This window comes from Calonectris borealis, chromosome 12, assembly GCF_964195595.1.
Source record: "Calonectris borealis chromosome 12, bCalBor7.hap1.2, whole genome shotgun sequence".
NCBI lineage: Eukaryota > Metazoa > Chordata > Aves > Procellariiformes > Procellariidae > Calonectris > Calonectris borealis.
The window spans coordinates 11,599,235-11,614,963 of record NC_134323.1 but is presented as its reverse complement, the minus strand read 5'-3'; the positions used below and the strand labels follow the sequence as shown (position 1 = coordinate 11,614,963).

The following is a 15,729-nucleotide window of genomic DNA, read 5'->3' as shown; positions in this document are numbered from 1 at the left end:
TTCTTGAATTTTGATTGAACTTTCTTGTTGGATATTTGTTTTAATAGAGGAGGCTACAGAATTACTTTCTCTCAGACAACAAGCGCAAGAACTGGTAGATGAAAATGATGCTTTAAAAATGACGGTCCATCGTTTAAATGTAGAATTAAGTCGCTATCAAACTAAATTCAGGCCATTGTCCCAAGAAGAGGTGAGAATCTTGGATATAAAGGCAGTTTGTACTGAAATGTCCCATTGTCCTTTCATTAATCTTTGAGTTTTTAAGACTATTTTCTCCAGATCTGCCACAAAGTCTAAAATGGTGTAGGCTTTTTCTGAAATTTAAAATAAGCATTTATCATTAAATCTAACTTCAAGAAGTTAGACTTTCTCCTATATTAGTAAGATATTGAACTTCCAATTTTGTTGCCTTTGTTGAGTGTGTGTTACATATGCAATACATGTAATTAGAAACATAAGCTTGTTTGTGACTGCAGTGGACAGTGGTTGGTGCTTCAAAAAGCAGGGAATAATTTCAGTATCTTTTTAAAAATCTCCTTTAGCATCTAAAACTGAAAAGTTTACCCATGAAAGGACCACCACCACCATGGCTGGTAAGTAAAATAACATTTTCACTTATCTGTTCATTCCTTTGTAAGTAAAGTAGGAGAATTTCTTTACTGGAACCAAAATATTCAGGATATTATTTAGTTACTCTGCTGAACTGTGACAGACTAGTAGAATATTATAAACACTTATGTTTGTTGCATAAAAAGATGTAGGGCAGAACTTGCAATGAATGTGTGCAGCTGCAGTTGAATTTACAGTAAGCTACAGACTGCATACAGTCACCAACTTTGAACTACTGAATGCAAATTAAGTAGAAGTACTGTTACCCTGAGAATCATAAATACCATCTTCACTTAGTATTGTCTACCATATAATTTGCTTCAAGATCTATTGCTTGATTGTTAACCTTCTTAATTGTTAATCTTCTGTTGTGATTATTTTTAAGATTATACTAAAAGAAAATAGCGTATTTCAGTTATTCTGATGGTAGGAATGGTCATGGGTCCACTAGTAGCCTATGAACTTCTGGCAAGGAGAAGGCAAATAGTCTGCAAAATTGAATGCATTTGTAATATGTGAAACAATTTCCCCTTGAAATGCTAATCAGATCTTAAATTTTCCTTCCTCATTGTTATTCAGAACTATACAGAAATAGGAAAGTCCTCCTCTGCTTCTGTCTTTCTACCTATAATCACATAACTATATATTTAGTTTTAAAGATGCAGGTTTGAGAGTGTAAAAATTACTTTCCCACTTACTAATGAATGTGGGATAGATTTGATTCCTATTAACTGTATTTACTGTAGTGTTTCAGTTTGGTTTCGTATTCATTTGCATCCACATTCTGCTGTGTTACATATACTGATAAGTAATAGCTGCTTTTTAGTGAAGTGTGCAAGTATAATATCCAGCCTTGTCCTTTCCAAAGGTTGCTCCTAAAGCAGTGCTGTTAATTGCTTCTGCAGCATCATTTTGCGTGTGGTGGTCTGTGTGCTTGTATAAGTCCTGCACTTTTGTCTGCAAGGCGTATATGAAAACCCTTAATAGCTTTTAAAACTAGCGATATATAGCAGGAGAAGAAGTAAAAAATATTGATGAGATTATGGTTTGTAATCAATTTATATGGATTGATTTTTTTTTTTTTTAAGTTGGATATGAAGTATTTGTCACCTCTTCTGTTGGCATATGAGGATAGAATAAGAGAAAAGGAAGATTTAAATCTTGAACATGAGGCAAGTTGCCATTTAAAGAAAATATACTTCTACACTAAAGCAGAAATAAGTTACTGAAATTTTTTAAAGAGATTTGTCAAAGCTGTTTCCTGTCTAAAATTAAAAGTGACTTTGTTTTACTTTTCCATGCATAGTTATTGTGCTATCTTATCCTACTTTGCTTGCTTGTTTTTGTCAGCCTGTTCAGATGTAGAAGCAGGCACTACACTGAGATGTACAAGAATTGTGCTCTCTGAATAGAGTAAACCATAAACACAGTCAGTGGTAGAAAGAATTTACTATTGTAATTCATAATGGGGATGCAGTGCCCTGTATAGCTGCTCTTCCAGTTACAGGCCTGTGGATTTTGTGGTAGAAGAATATTTATTTATAGATATTTGAGGAATGGGTGTTAAGGAATAGGTACTCTTTTTGCCCTTCAGAAGTACTTTTTTGTCACTGAATCTTTGAAAAATGGTGATTTGCTTTAGAGCAGAACTGCCATAGCTTTTCAAAATAATTTATTTTCTTTGAAAAATTAAGCATAAAATGTGCAAAAAACATTGAGGGTTTTATATTACTGTAAATTCACTGTATTGTCCTACTATATTCAAATTCATGTCATTCATACAGAAAATGTATACTATCATCTAGTAATTTCCAGAATTCGATTTTTTAAATTCATATTTTAAGGATCTACAACTTGCTTAATTCAAATGACACTTGGTAAAAATGTGGCACAATTCAAATATCTATATTATTTTTAATCAAATATTACTAGATTGATGAAGCAATTTAGAAGTTAAATATGCACATCTGAATTAAAGATCAATGAGTAGTGAGATAATATGCTGTTAACAGAAGAATTAGAAGGCACCCAGGCATGCGTATTTATAAAAGTTTTTGTTGATGTAAAAATTAAAAAAAAATACTTGCCTCTAAAGAATTTTATGTGGAGTCCTTTGTCTTCCAGGAGGATATGAAGAATTTTAAAGTAAGAGTTGAAGAGTTGGTGAAGGAGAATGAAGACCTGCATGAGCAATTAAATAAAAATAACTTTATTACCCCTACAGAATGGCAAGTTATATTACTAGAAATTAATTTAAAAGCTACTCATTATTTTCCTTGTTGCACGCAAACTTTTAAGATTACAGATCTTAAGGAAAAATTTTGTTCCCCTCAAGCAAATTAAGTTTTGTTGAAGTGTTAATAGGGTCATGATTATGTCTTGTTGGAACAATGCTGATCTGCAATGCCTGAAATAATTTTGGAGTAAAGATTAAATAGTGAATGTGCAGTTTTTCACCTGAAGCCCATGTAATTCTGTCCCAGACCTTGCAGGTTACATACTTAACTTTTACACTTCTAGTAACAGTAGGAACGTGCCAATGACCTCTGTTTTTCATTAATATAAAATGGTATTGGAATATGGCATTAGAAGAATTAGATGTTCTTGAGAAGTGAAACAATGCAAACATAATGAAATTAAGTAGTATAAAATACATATGAGGCTTAATGACAATTTACCAAAGTCAGCCATTCATGACTTGGTAACTGAGATGGAGAAGAGACTGATCGTACTGGTTCATTGCAAGATGGTTGTAAGCTTTTTAGGGCAACAGCTATATTAAAAAAAAAAAAAAAAGGCAGTATAGTCCTGGGGTATGTTAGAATAGGTCCTTCTAGTACAGGTTGGGCAATAACAACACAATTATATGGAAAACTCTGGAGAGTCCCAGTTATCCATATTTAAGTACAGAGAAACAAAGCTGAAAGGGTTTGTGGTGTAGCCAAGGAAATGGAGGGCCTCTTTTATTTGGAGTTTAGACAGATTGGCCTTTTTCATTTAGCAAAACAAAGGCTGGGAAAGGAAAATGTTGCTTTCTGTAAGCACATCAGGAGCAGGAGTCATGGAGTATACAAAGAACTACTTAAGCTGCATTTATAGGACTGAAGGCAGTGTTATTAGAACAGCAACTGGGTATTCATTCACCATAAACAAACTTAAAGTGGAAGTTGGAAGATGATTCCTAACCAGTGTAACAGGTTTTGGGAACAGCGTCCACTGTGAGTAGTGAACATAAAAATTCTTACTGCAGTCATGACACAGGTGGTGATTGTATGGAAGGGATCATATGGCACAGTGTCTACAGTAGGAGGACTTCATGACTCAAGCTGTCTCTTCCAATCTTAAGTCTCTCTGCAGATTTAACCAATAACATCGACTGACTTTCAATGAGAGGCTCCTCAAGGCAGAATTACAGAAGTGTGTAGTTTCTGTATAGATTTCGTTAAGTAGGTTGTTATAAAGGTATCAAAGTGTTTTATAGGTGCTTTAACAAAATACTCTGGATATTTTATGCATCCTTGGATGCTGTCCACAAAATCCAAAACACTCTTCATAGAGATGTTTCAGCTTCTTAAATAAGAGTTTCTGAACTTTTAACACCTTTGCTTTTTATTTTGCCTCTCTGCAAATGAATGAGAGAAGTTCATATCTCTCTGAGCTGTTTCAGGCTGTCTATAGTCTCTGTCTGGGAGCTGTTTTTTTTAAGGCTGGGGTTCAGCAAGGCAGGGATGTCAGATTACCAAGCTTTTGCTCTGTACCTTCAGTGGCTTCTTCATGCTCAGTGTTGCAGTGCATTGCTCCTTTATTTGTATTGACATATCTGCTCATGGGGATGCACTGTCAAGCACATAAAGGAGTTGGTCTTGATCAACCTAATCCCTTTTTTGTAGCAATTTTTAAAATTTTGTTTCACAACGTAGCCTCGTGGTGCCAGGCATAGCTGAGGGTGAGGATGTAGCTTGGCAGCGTGGGAGACATTCCTTATGCCTAAACCTGTTGATGAAATATGATCTCAGTGATATCAATTTGAAAGTTGCAGTTTTACCTGGAAAATTATTTTGTTTTTTGTTTAAAATTGTTATACTTCAAAGACTTGTCCAGTAAGATTCACAATCCATTTTCTCAACCTTAACTCCAGCCTAGATAGTTTTAATGGGAAAAAAACTTCCACTGTTTCTTTCAGCTGGTAATGCTTAGCATCTTACATCAGCACTGACCTTCCTGTCACAAATAACAAATGTATTTTGTCATTCAGTTTTCATTTCATATTTGTCCGTTCAGATGAATACATGCAGAGTCTTAAGCGGTTAAACAATATGAACTCTATCTTAGCTATTAACCGGTTTGTAAGTGGCTGATGTGCATTTGCTTCCTTCTCCTATACCCACTGCAGTACATTTCACAGTAAATTAAATAAATCGGATAAACTTACAAGCTCCTGTGTGCAGAGGTTTTCATGGATACAAGTGTAAGCTGACTTCCATTTCTGTGTTTGCAAAAATCTTCAGGGTAGACTAAGACTATATTTTTCAGCTGCTAGACAACAATTGTTAGCTGTATGGTTCAGCTTAAATTTTAGTCAGAATATCATTTGATGGTAGGGGAAATTGTCCATATCTAGATCTATACACAATAGGATGCATTTTTATCTAGGTCAGGCCACACATGAACAAAGTAACTATACATTGTGTTAGTTACTGTCATCAGAAATCCTTGGTAACAGTCTATTTTGCTACACTTTGTTTGGGTTTAGGCTATTCTTGCTGATTGATTGATGACAACTCTTGGGTTTAAATTCATGTAGTATCATCTGACACTTGTACTTCTCAACTTCTTACGCTATTATTAGAACAGCAAATAGTTTATTAAGCTTTTGTTAACATCAGAAAGACTGGTATTGGTTTTCTTGAAAGCAGAATTAATACTAGTTATAAAAGCAGAGAGTTAAGTTCGCTGCTCAGGATAGTTCAGTTTAAATGCCCGTCTTCTTTACAGGCCCATAAAACACCCTGGCAGTATTTTTCCAGAGATCAAAGCCAAGTAGATCCAAATGCTATCCAAGAATTTATTGCATGTTTTGAAAACAAATTTGCTTCAGTTACTGGTTACATAGCTGTCTCCAAGTCATCTGGCACCACTATGTAGTTTTAATTCTGCAATATGAGAAAAGTCTGAGAGAGCTGGGACTGTTTCGCCTAGAAAAGAGAAGGCTCAGGGGGGATCTTATCACACTATGTAAATGCCTGAAGGGAGGGTGTAAAGACAGAGCCAGGCTCTTTTCAGTGGTGCCCTGTGACAGGACAGAGGCGATGGGCGCAAACTGAACACAGGAGGTTCCCTCTGAACATAAGGAAAGAGTTTTTCACTGTGAGCACTGCAACAAGCTGTCCAGAGAGGCTGTGGAGTCTCCATCCCTAGAGATATTCAAAAGCCATCAATCAGGACATGCTCCTGGGCAGCTGGCTGTAGGTGCCCCTGCTTGAGCAGGGGGCTTGGACTAAATGGCCTCCAGAGGTTTCTTCCAACCTCAACCGTTCTATGATGCTATGATTCTAATTCACAGATACATATTTTTCCTTCTTTCTATAGGGAATTTTTGCTTTAGTTAGTCAAAGATTTTAAACATTATTTAAAATAACTTACATATTGAGGGTTGTGAGTTCATGTCTCTTAATAAGATTACCTTGGGTTCTGACATTGCTTTCAATAAGGGTTTTTAATTTTTTTAAAGAGGTTCAAATATGATTTTATAAGTTTACACTGTTTTGGAAGTCATTATGTTTTTTCTTTGGACATAAGTTAATATTTGAATTATATTTTATTTATAAGCCAGTTGTTATTGCAGGCAGCAGCTGCAAACTCAGGCCAAGCTGGTCTTGGAAGAAAATGGATTGTTGATGCAGCAACTCGAAATTCAACAAGCTAAAACAAAAGACAGTCACAGACAACATGTTCAAGAAGGTAAAGTGCTTGAGGGTTTGGGGTTTTTTTGTGTGGTTTTTTGGGGTTTTAGGATTTATTTGCAACTTCATATATGCCTACAAAGCATTCCTGAGTGCAGGTAACGCTAATACGAGATCAAGCTTTGGATGTCAACTGATACTGAAAAGAAACATCAGTATCACCTATTGATGCTATACAGCATACTCCATTTTGACTTGCTTCCTCTGAAAAAGTAACAAGAACTGTTAAACAGCAATACACTCATTTTCATAATTTAAGAGCACTTTAAACTTTACAGCTTAAAGTTGGCATTTGTGAGGTATTATTTGCTTATTTAAATGTTCAATTTAGAATTTGTAGGGTTTTTTCATTTTCTGCTTTGTAACCATTGTTTATCGCTTAATAAAATTATTTAATTATATCATCAATAGCAGTATTTGATTTTACACTTTTATAATTTGATACTGCTTAAATTTACATGCATCTTTGAGTAATAATCTGTTACCTATTGTTTTATCAGAGGTTTGTGTTTGCTTGAATTCAGATCACTTGATATTCCTTGTCTTGCTTGTAAATATTTTTTCTTGACCAAAATTAATTTTTCTTCTGATAGTCATTTTTTGCATCAGCAGATTCCTCTGGATATTTCTTGTTAATAAGCCTTCTAACTGGATATTAGAAAGAGAACAAGCGTGTTATAGTTTAAAATCCCAAAACTGAAAGTAACATTTCTTAGTGAAGTTTAAAAAACAAGATTGAATCTTAATTCACAGATTAGGATGTTCTGAAAAACTTTTAATTATGTGCAATTAACGTAAGTCGCTGATGAGTATGGTTTTCTTAAGTGAACCTATATAGCAAAGCTCCAATTCCTAAATTTTTTATTAATCTGCCACCTAATTCCATAAATACTTTCCTTTCTGCTTTTAAAGTTTCCGAGTTTCTTGTTTAGAGTTTTATCTCTCTACATCCATCTGTGTTCAGAAGATAACAACTCATCATGTACCAGGCCAAAGGCCAGACAATACTCCCAAATCAGGTGTTCTTCTTTCCGAATCTCAAAATAGCTTGATCTGGTATGAGTTGTCAGAACATCCCTAGTAAACGCTGACAGATTTTGTTATCTATTGCTGGAGTTCTCAGAAGGAAACAAGAGCCCTGATCTTCCGTTCAGTTCTTATGACTGTTTTGGCGGTGTATCTCGTGATTGAAATACATACTAGAGGAAAGAGATCAGTGAACAGAAACTAGGCAATCTCTAGATGTGTGCGCTATCTACTAGGCTACAAAAGTCATGTTCCATTTTAGGTTCTTTTCCTGAATTAGTAAAATCTGAATCAGAGGATTTTTCAGAGTAAAATGACATTTCAATGAGCAAATAGCTTACAGCCCTGAAAAGTAGTTGTCTAGTTGTTTTGGCACTTTTCCAAAACAAACTGCTTGAGGCAGGGGAAAAAAAAAATCCAAACTGTTAAAATACAAAACAAACTGACAAATCCACTGTTACATAATGTTATGAACAACTAGGAATGAACGTATTACTAGGTTAGTTGGAGTTTCACTAGGTGATTGAATTAGTTCTGCTGTACCCAGTTGTTTTTTTTCCTCCCAAAAGCTTCAAAATTGACCAAAACGATAATAATCTTAGAAGATAAGAAACAGAGTCAAGAAGAAGAGATAGCAGAGTACCAGAAGCAGTTGGAAGCTTTACATTCTACTTGTGAAGAGCTGAAAGCCAAACTGGATAGCAGAATAGCAGCAGAGGAGCACTTTGCTTTGGTGAATGAATTAAAAAGGTATGAGTTTACATATGGTGCACAGAGAAACAATTCTGGAAAGCATTCACATGAACAGATCCGCATATGCATCACTCTGAAGGTAGGAGGCGAGTGGAAACTTATGCTGGTAATCTATGAAGGTAACTACCAAAGTACAAAGAAAGGTAAAGAAATATTTCAAAAATACTGTCTCGCTTTTTATAGACAATTAAAATTACAGAAGGAAATTCCAGCTCTAGAGACATCGGTAGAAGTGTTTCTACTATAGACTATGTACTGCTAAATGTTCCTTTTTAAATAGTAAAAGAGAAGGCATTAAAAATAGAATTTTTGTCAAATTTAATTACTTCTATCAACACTGTATATAAAATGTTCTCACTCTTTTGTTCCCGTCTTTGGGAAATATGAAACTAAAAATACTACGTTTCTCCAGTATTTACAATATGGAAATAACACAAAACAACACAAAACAAAAGTGATGTCAGGCAGCATAGTCTGTAAAATAATGTTTATCTAAAGACATTCTGTAAATTTGTTTGCTTTCAAGCCTAGGATAGTGCAAGTTACTGTTTCTTGGTACACTGCCTTCCTGAGAAGTTCTCAGACCTTCTTTTTTGCATTGCTAGTAATTTCTTTGAAAAAAAAATTTAGGAGGGGCATACATTTGGACTATATAGGATATTTTTATAATTTAAATTCTATTTCAAGTGCAGTCAGGATGAATTATTTGAATAATTTTTTTGTATTATGCTTCATTCATGATTTGACATGTCATGAGATTGTAATAGCTCTCTGATGTCACCACTGAACATTAAGCATTCTCAATGTATCTTTTTCATACCTTCAGCATGGGTATCTTACCGTAACTTAGCTTTTTAGTGAAGCAGGTCTATACATGATGCCTGTTCTACGCTGTTGGTTTTTGCAGCCATTTACAACAGGAGCAGGAGAAAAAGCACTGTGAGGTGGAAAATCTAATAGGAAAGATAGCATCACTGCAAGCTCAAAACAAGAAACTGCTTTTAGAGAAAAATAACTTCATGGCTGACAACAAGATCCTGGAGACTGAGATGGAAATGACACAAAAGGCAAACAGGTCATATCACATTCTCATTTTCTTACATAGAAATACTTATATTTCTAAAAATAATAGCAGAAATATCTGTAAAAATATTGTCTGATATCTCACAGTGTGTAATTTCTACCTATTACAGAAAAAAACATGTTTCCTAAACACATCTTTGTCACATTTAAAGGCCTGGTCATAAAGTAACTTTGCTAAGCTTTATATGTTTCTATGTCTGCACGCAAATTAAGAATATATCTTTAATGCTAGTAGTTAGCTATAGCAATTAATCACTTGTCTACTCATCTGAAAAATAGGATATTACACTGTTTGCAGACCTTCTCATGCACCCAAGTGGTTCAGAGTTGGGCTCACAATACTTTAAAAAGTAAAAACAGTATTATTGTTATATTTCTTAAGAAATATGAGCTTGTAGCCATTGCACAAATTCTTTTGAGTCATTGTTACTGTTGTTTTTCACACAACATATTGTAAAGAAAAACAGCCCCAAAAAGTGGGAAATTATACTTTCAGCATTGCAAATATTTTGAGCCAATGCATCTTTAACAGTGTATTTGGTTGATTGGGACTTGTACAAGTTGATTTGTACATGCAGTGCAAGTTCTTTTAATGCCATTATTAATTCTCAGTCTGAAGATTTTCCTTTTTCTGTTAATTTTTATAGGAAATTAAAGAAGAAAATAGGTCTTCTGAAACTGCAGTTGGAGGAAGCAATGGAAAAAGAAGTTGCAGCCCATCACTATCTAACAAACCTTATTGGTTTGGTGGAGAAGATCGCTCAGGAACGTGATCATCTCATTTATTTGGTAATTACCTTTAAATAATTAATATGACTTAATTGATATTTCACGCAATTATCATCCTACTAGCACAACTTATTGTTAATTTGCGTTACCAAAAAAGAAAGCTATAATTTCAGTTTAAGGTTTTAGCTATTTAAATAGACTTTTGCAAATAGGACAGGAGCAGCAAAAGATTATTTTCTAGAAGAGTGATTAAAAGCAACTACCCTAATTTCTGGAGATAACATAATTAAGCCTTAACTCACGACAGCATTAGGGTCTGCAATGGTATATATCAAATTTAAAAGAATTTTTTAATCTGATTTTAGAGATTGGCTTCAATTGTTGAAGCTACATGTATTGAAAAATAGCACACAATCATAAATAATCAATATGCGTTTCTGAATCTAAAGGTAAACTATTATCCTTGAAGTGATCTGTATGGATCTTCTACTGTGGAAGCACATGCACGTTATTGCTCCCTTTTGGTGAGCAGTCATTTTGACAGGCTGGTTGAGAGTCTTGGAACAACTTCTGTTTAGTGGAAGTGTCTGGTATGGAAGTTACTGGGCTTTGTTTCCTTTGTTTCCTTTACAAGATCTTGGACAAAATTTCAATTTTACATATTGGTACTCCATCTTCAAATTGGTTCTGGAAACCATTTCACAAAACTTTGTTAAAATAAAGCTTCTTTTGCTTCTGTTGTTCAAGTAGTAGACAAAGGTTGTCATCAGTGTTGGGTAAAAAGATTCTATAGCGGTTAATTCCTAATTCTAGAAGAGGAACAATGGTGACCCAACTCAAATCCTTGTCCACTGCAAGCTGGACTTTAGGATTGTGAAACTAGGCATAATAAATGTCTCCTAGGAATTAGGGGAACTGGTTCTTATCTCTCAATCTCTGATATATCTACTTTCAATTATTCAGCATGCCACATTAGAAATACCACAGAGATCCAGAATTACTGCTAAGTACAAGGTGTGCCATTTGGCTTAATAATACTCTAGTAGATGTTCAGAGTACTTTTAGCAGTAAAAGCCTGTTTCAGAAGGAAAGATGTATTAACATAACCTTAATCACCACAAGGTAGTGTAAACCCTATCTTTGCAAGTGTGCAATATTTGACATCGTGTTCTTCCCTTCTGAAACCTGCACCTGAAAGTACACACTAGAAAATCAAGTTTCATGCATGTGCAAAAAGCTCAGAGGTCCACAGAAAGCAGCCTGAAATGAAGTCAACTATGGTCTGTCTTTCTTTAGACAGGTATAAACTGATCCAGCAGTTAGAAGCGAGTCCTGTCATGCAAAACAGAATTTCTGTCTTCCTTTTGGATCACGTTCTGTTGTGTATGTGTATGAAGATGATACATGCTTGCTGTCCGTTATTTCTCCATTTTGTGGCTTAGATATTAAACAGCGCACAAGTCTTGCTTTTTTTTTTTCTGAATTCACTGTGTCTGAGCTGACAGCAGAGATACTCTGAGACAAACTTTTCTACTGAAATAGTCTAGTATCAGTAAAACCTTTAAATATCCAGTTTACTTTGCTGCCTGGTAGAGCTGAATCAGAACAACCTGTTCCTACTTTTAATCGCTGAACTTAAGACGTACCTTGGCAGAAAGTTAGACTGCAGGTATCTTGTAGTCAGGTAATCTGATAAGGTTGTCTAATGGGAAGGCCTACAAAACAAAGAAAAATTAATTAGAGCCAGACCCCAATGATTATGAAGAGCCAGTACTGTGCATGACGTATAATTAAAAATGTATTATCATTCCCCTCACCTCAAAATTCAGTAATGTCAGGTTTATTTACTCAGTTCAGCTATTGCTATCACCCTAGCCTTATTCTTTTTTAATTCACTAATTGAATTAAGGCGTTAAAATTCATTTTATGCAGATTTAATCCAGAAGGACAGGGCGAACAGAAAGGGTACAGCACTCTTAAGAAATTAGCCTATATTCTTCTTAATGAGGATTAAAAAAAAAAATCCGTAGTAACCACATCTCCACAAAAATAAATGGATAGTCTTAAATTTACTGTTTCCAGGAACAATGACAGCCTACTGATAAATCCAGTAAAACAGAGCAGCAACAAATTTATTTAAAACAATTTTGATAGCGCAACACTGATGATAAACTGTAATCCTGAGTTAGCAGTTGTCAAAATGATTCTTTTATCGTATTGTATGATTCAGCTACCACATAGTAAAATCAAAATGTCACTGACTGAGCACGAAGCTCACAGACTCCAGAAATGCTAGTTAATTTTGACTTCTGTGAAAGGAGATGTGTCTCTGGAGTGATATGGGTAGTTCAAGGTGGTCAGACATTGCTGATCCTAAAACCTGGTTATTTCTTTCTTGAATGCTTCCAGTGGATTTAACAGTTGAAACCTCCTATCGTTTTAAAATTATTTCATTTTTTACAGCTTTTGCCGTTTTTGTTTTGTTTACTTTTTATATTTGAGAGAGAATGTAGTGCTTATGAAATGATGGAAACAGTCATAAGACAGAAGCACTTCATAAGCCACATGTCAGATTCCTTGCCTGAACCCCTGCCAATTTCAAGGGCTCTTTTGAGAGCAGACTACTAAATCTGACCCAGAAGAATGAGTCTCATGCATACAAATGGGATCCCTACATACATATACATATATTGGTTGGGTTTACAGTATCAGTAGCTATGATCCTTTCAGAATAAAACTGTTTCAAGGTATTATTTTGTTAGTGAGATAGTATTCGCAGTCAGTTGGCAAATTATTAATTAGCCATTATTAGAATAATTTTCAGGATCTTTTCCATCTTGGAAATCTTCTTCAGGCTATGGGAGCTCAAAAGAGAATAGCTTTGTCTTCCTCAGTGTATATATTTTGTCTGCCCTGTCTAAAGTAATGATTACATTGAGTTATGTATACTATATGTTTGCAGGCCAAATGTTTGGAAAATGAGAATCATGGTGTTCTCAATAAAATAGTAGAAGGCAGCCTACGCTTAGGAAGATTGGAAGAAAAAGTTAAGGTAAGCAGTATTTCTAAGCTAAATATTATGTACGATGTTTTGGTTTTTTAATGAGAAAAGTCAGTAGTTCATCTATGTCAGTGTTCTTATGAAAGACTTACGGATTTTATAAAGAGTTTTTAAAAAGCAAAATAGATCATCATTATAGTTTTCACAAATATCTTTTTTCATTGTCTTTGTACATTGCATGTCTGCCAGGTCATTGCGTTTACATCAGTACCTGAAGAATTATGATTAGTTGTAAAAATAATTAAAAATTATACTTATTTGTATTTCATTTTTGCTCTGTAGTGTAGCCCAATTATTCTCTCTGCTACTTTTTTGAGGCTGTACTAATGCTTCAACTTGAAGTCCATTACAATTAGATTTGGAAGAATGAAAAACATATCTCGAGTGTACAGTTTTCCTCAAGTACTCTCATATGGCCATAGGGTGGGAGGTTTAGAAACAGCAGATATTCAAACATCTAGCCTAGTTAGAGAATACATTATAGGTTATCTTCACAACTCTCTAAACAATTACAAAGCATAGTGCGTAATTGCAGTGTAACAGCATACAGCGTGAAATACATTTGAAACATTTATGTTTTAACATTTTTGGTGCTACAGTAATTGCTTTTACTGTAAACTCAAAAAAGGAAGGAGAAGGATATCTGGCATATTTGTTTCTATATATAGAAAGTAATATATATTACTTTCAAAAGCTATTTTGTACTAAGTCAAGTTTGTGCAGTTTACCCAAAAGCAGAGAGTCTCCATACATTGTACTTTTCCAGTTGAGATCTACACTGTTATTCCTACATCAGATGACACAAATGTGCACCACTATGTTAATGGAGACCAGCTCCTTCTGCACTTTCCTTGTAAGGATCAACACAGCCCAGGAATTAGCAACAAAGAAAATAAACCAAATCGTAGATGTAAAGAGAGAGCAGCAAGCTGAAAAATAGCTAGAATTTGTAAGGAACCCTTCATAAAATACTAAATGCATGAAACACTACCAGAAAAGAATTCTCTAATTATACTAATACAGCTATAAAAAGTTTTTAGACGTTTTTCAACCTCATTCATGTCTATCTAAATTTCGAAAACATCTCCCCTACCAAGACAGTGGCTTGTATTCTTCTTAAATACATATTTTCTGCAATTTAATAGATCTGTGACTACTATAAGGGATAGAGAAGAGACTTGCATAAAATTAAGAAGATTTACACACAGTACATTGCTGTGAATTTTAAATGCAAAACCAAATAAAATAAAAAAATCCTTCTTAACCCATCAACTGTTAATGGAAATTAGAAAAAAGAGCCTGTAAATAAAGTTCTTAAATATTGCTGTTTCTATTTAGCAAAAGTAAGACTAATCTACTTACAAAACCTTTTTGTTCTTAATTTTTGTCAGTAAAGGGGAGGGCTTAAACAGTCACAAAAAACCTTAAAATATCATCTACTTCTTGGTTATCATATTAATTGAACTTCGCTAAAAGCTAGTATCATTTATTTCTTAGCTGAAAACACCTTAATTTCTTAAACACCTCCAGTCAGGTAATCCACTTTTCTAAATAGAAGCTCTATTAATTTGTTCTTTTCAGTGACTTATGGAAAGTTATGGGGATTCTTTTGTTTTACATAAAAAAAAAAATATTTTCACAAGTCTAAATACATCGTCAAGTTCTTAGTTTGGTTCTCTTTAAGTCACAAGACTTTTTTAATCCCAATATGTAATGCAGTTCCTCAAACAGGACAGGCCATATTGCACACATTGCTTTTTCAGGTGCTGCTGATAAAGATTCAAGCGAACGTGGGAAGGCAAAAGGATTCTTCACTTGGAAGATATATGTTTGCCTCCACAGTTCATGCACAATTCTAACCGTGAAACTTGAACAGCAGCTTACTTTAAGATTACAAACTTCATACTTAGTTGAATGAGATATGTTAGAGGTCTCTTTAGTCTGATTGTATCAGCTGGAAGAATACTACTATCAGCTGCTTCAGGAAATCACAAATTGGGTAACTGCCCTGTACGTTGAGTTACAGGATAAACCTCTTATTGAGGTATTTAGGTGTAATCTGTCTCCAGTAATAATGGTATTTAAAATGCGTTCATTTTTCTGAAAGGGTGATATAACTATTGGTAAAGTGAGCGTTACACTATTTCTTATCTTAGGAAAGGGTGTTTTGCATTGTCTTTTAGCCATCTTCAGCTATTTTAGTGAGACACAAGATAAGAAATACAAATTGTATCCTATGAATTAGAGCATACAGTCCTCGGGTTATGATGAGAGAAAAAGCTTCTAGCCTACAGGTTTGAGTTACTTATAAGTGCCTACAATGTGAGTCTGTATTTTCTACTTTTTAGACATAACCACATATTTTATGCTTACCTTTTAGTAAATTCGTTGCCTCATATCTTGGCAGGCACAGGCTCATCCAAAACCATGTTACAGATCAGATGCACTATGTGTGTCAAAAGATTCTCTGGGGTTCTTTCACATCACTGCCAATGTTAATTGAGG

The 15,729-nt window shown here is 34.6% G+C and overlaps 1 protein-coding gene across 19 annotated transcripts in view; it reads left to right on the top strand.

Annotated features, from left to right (window-relative positions):
- Positions 1 to 15,729, top strand: part of CEP89 (centrosomal protein 89) — a 43,473-nt gene that overhangs the window by 10,491 nt on the left and 17,253 nt on the right. For 13 of the 19 annotated variants that reach the window (XR_012675401.1, XM_075161350.1, XM_075161352.1 and 10 more), the window contains 9 exons: positions 48 to 190; positions 543 to 593; positions 1,698 to 1,781; positions 2,734 to 2,841; positions 6,459 to 6,570; positions 8,168 to 8,348; positions 9,259 to 9,426; positions 10,082 to 10,223; positions 13,126 to 13,215. Coding sequence is in view for 18 of the 19 variants with exons in the window: in XM_075161350.1 (XP_075017451.1) it covers positions 48 to 190; positions 543 to 593; positions 1,698 to 1,781; positions 2,734 to 2,841; positions 6,459 to 6,570; positions 8,168 to 8,348; positions 9,259 to 9,426; positions 10,082 to 10,223; positions 13,126 to 13,215 (1,079 nt within the window). In the remaining variant the exon portion in view is untranslated. Of the gene's footprint in view, positions 1 to 47; positions 191 to 542; positions 594 to 1,697; positions 1,782 to 2,718; positions 2,842 to 6,454; positions 6,571 to 8,167; positions 8,349 to 9,258; positions 9,427 to 10,081; positions 10,224 to 13,125; positions 13,216 to 13,990; positions 14,415 to 15,729 lie in introns of those variants that run through there. The other 6 variants (XM_075161353.1, XM_075161341.1, XM_075161344.1 and 3 more) reach the window with 5 other exon arrangements.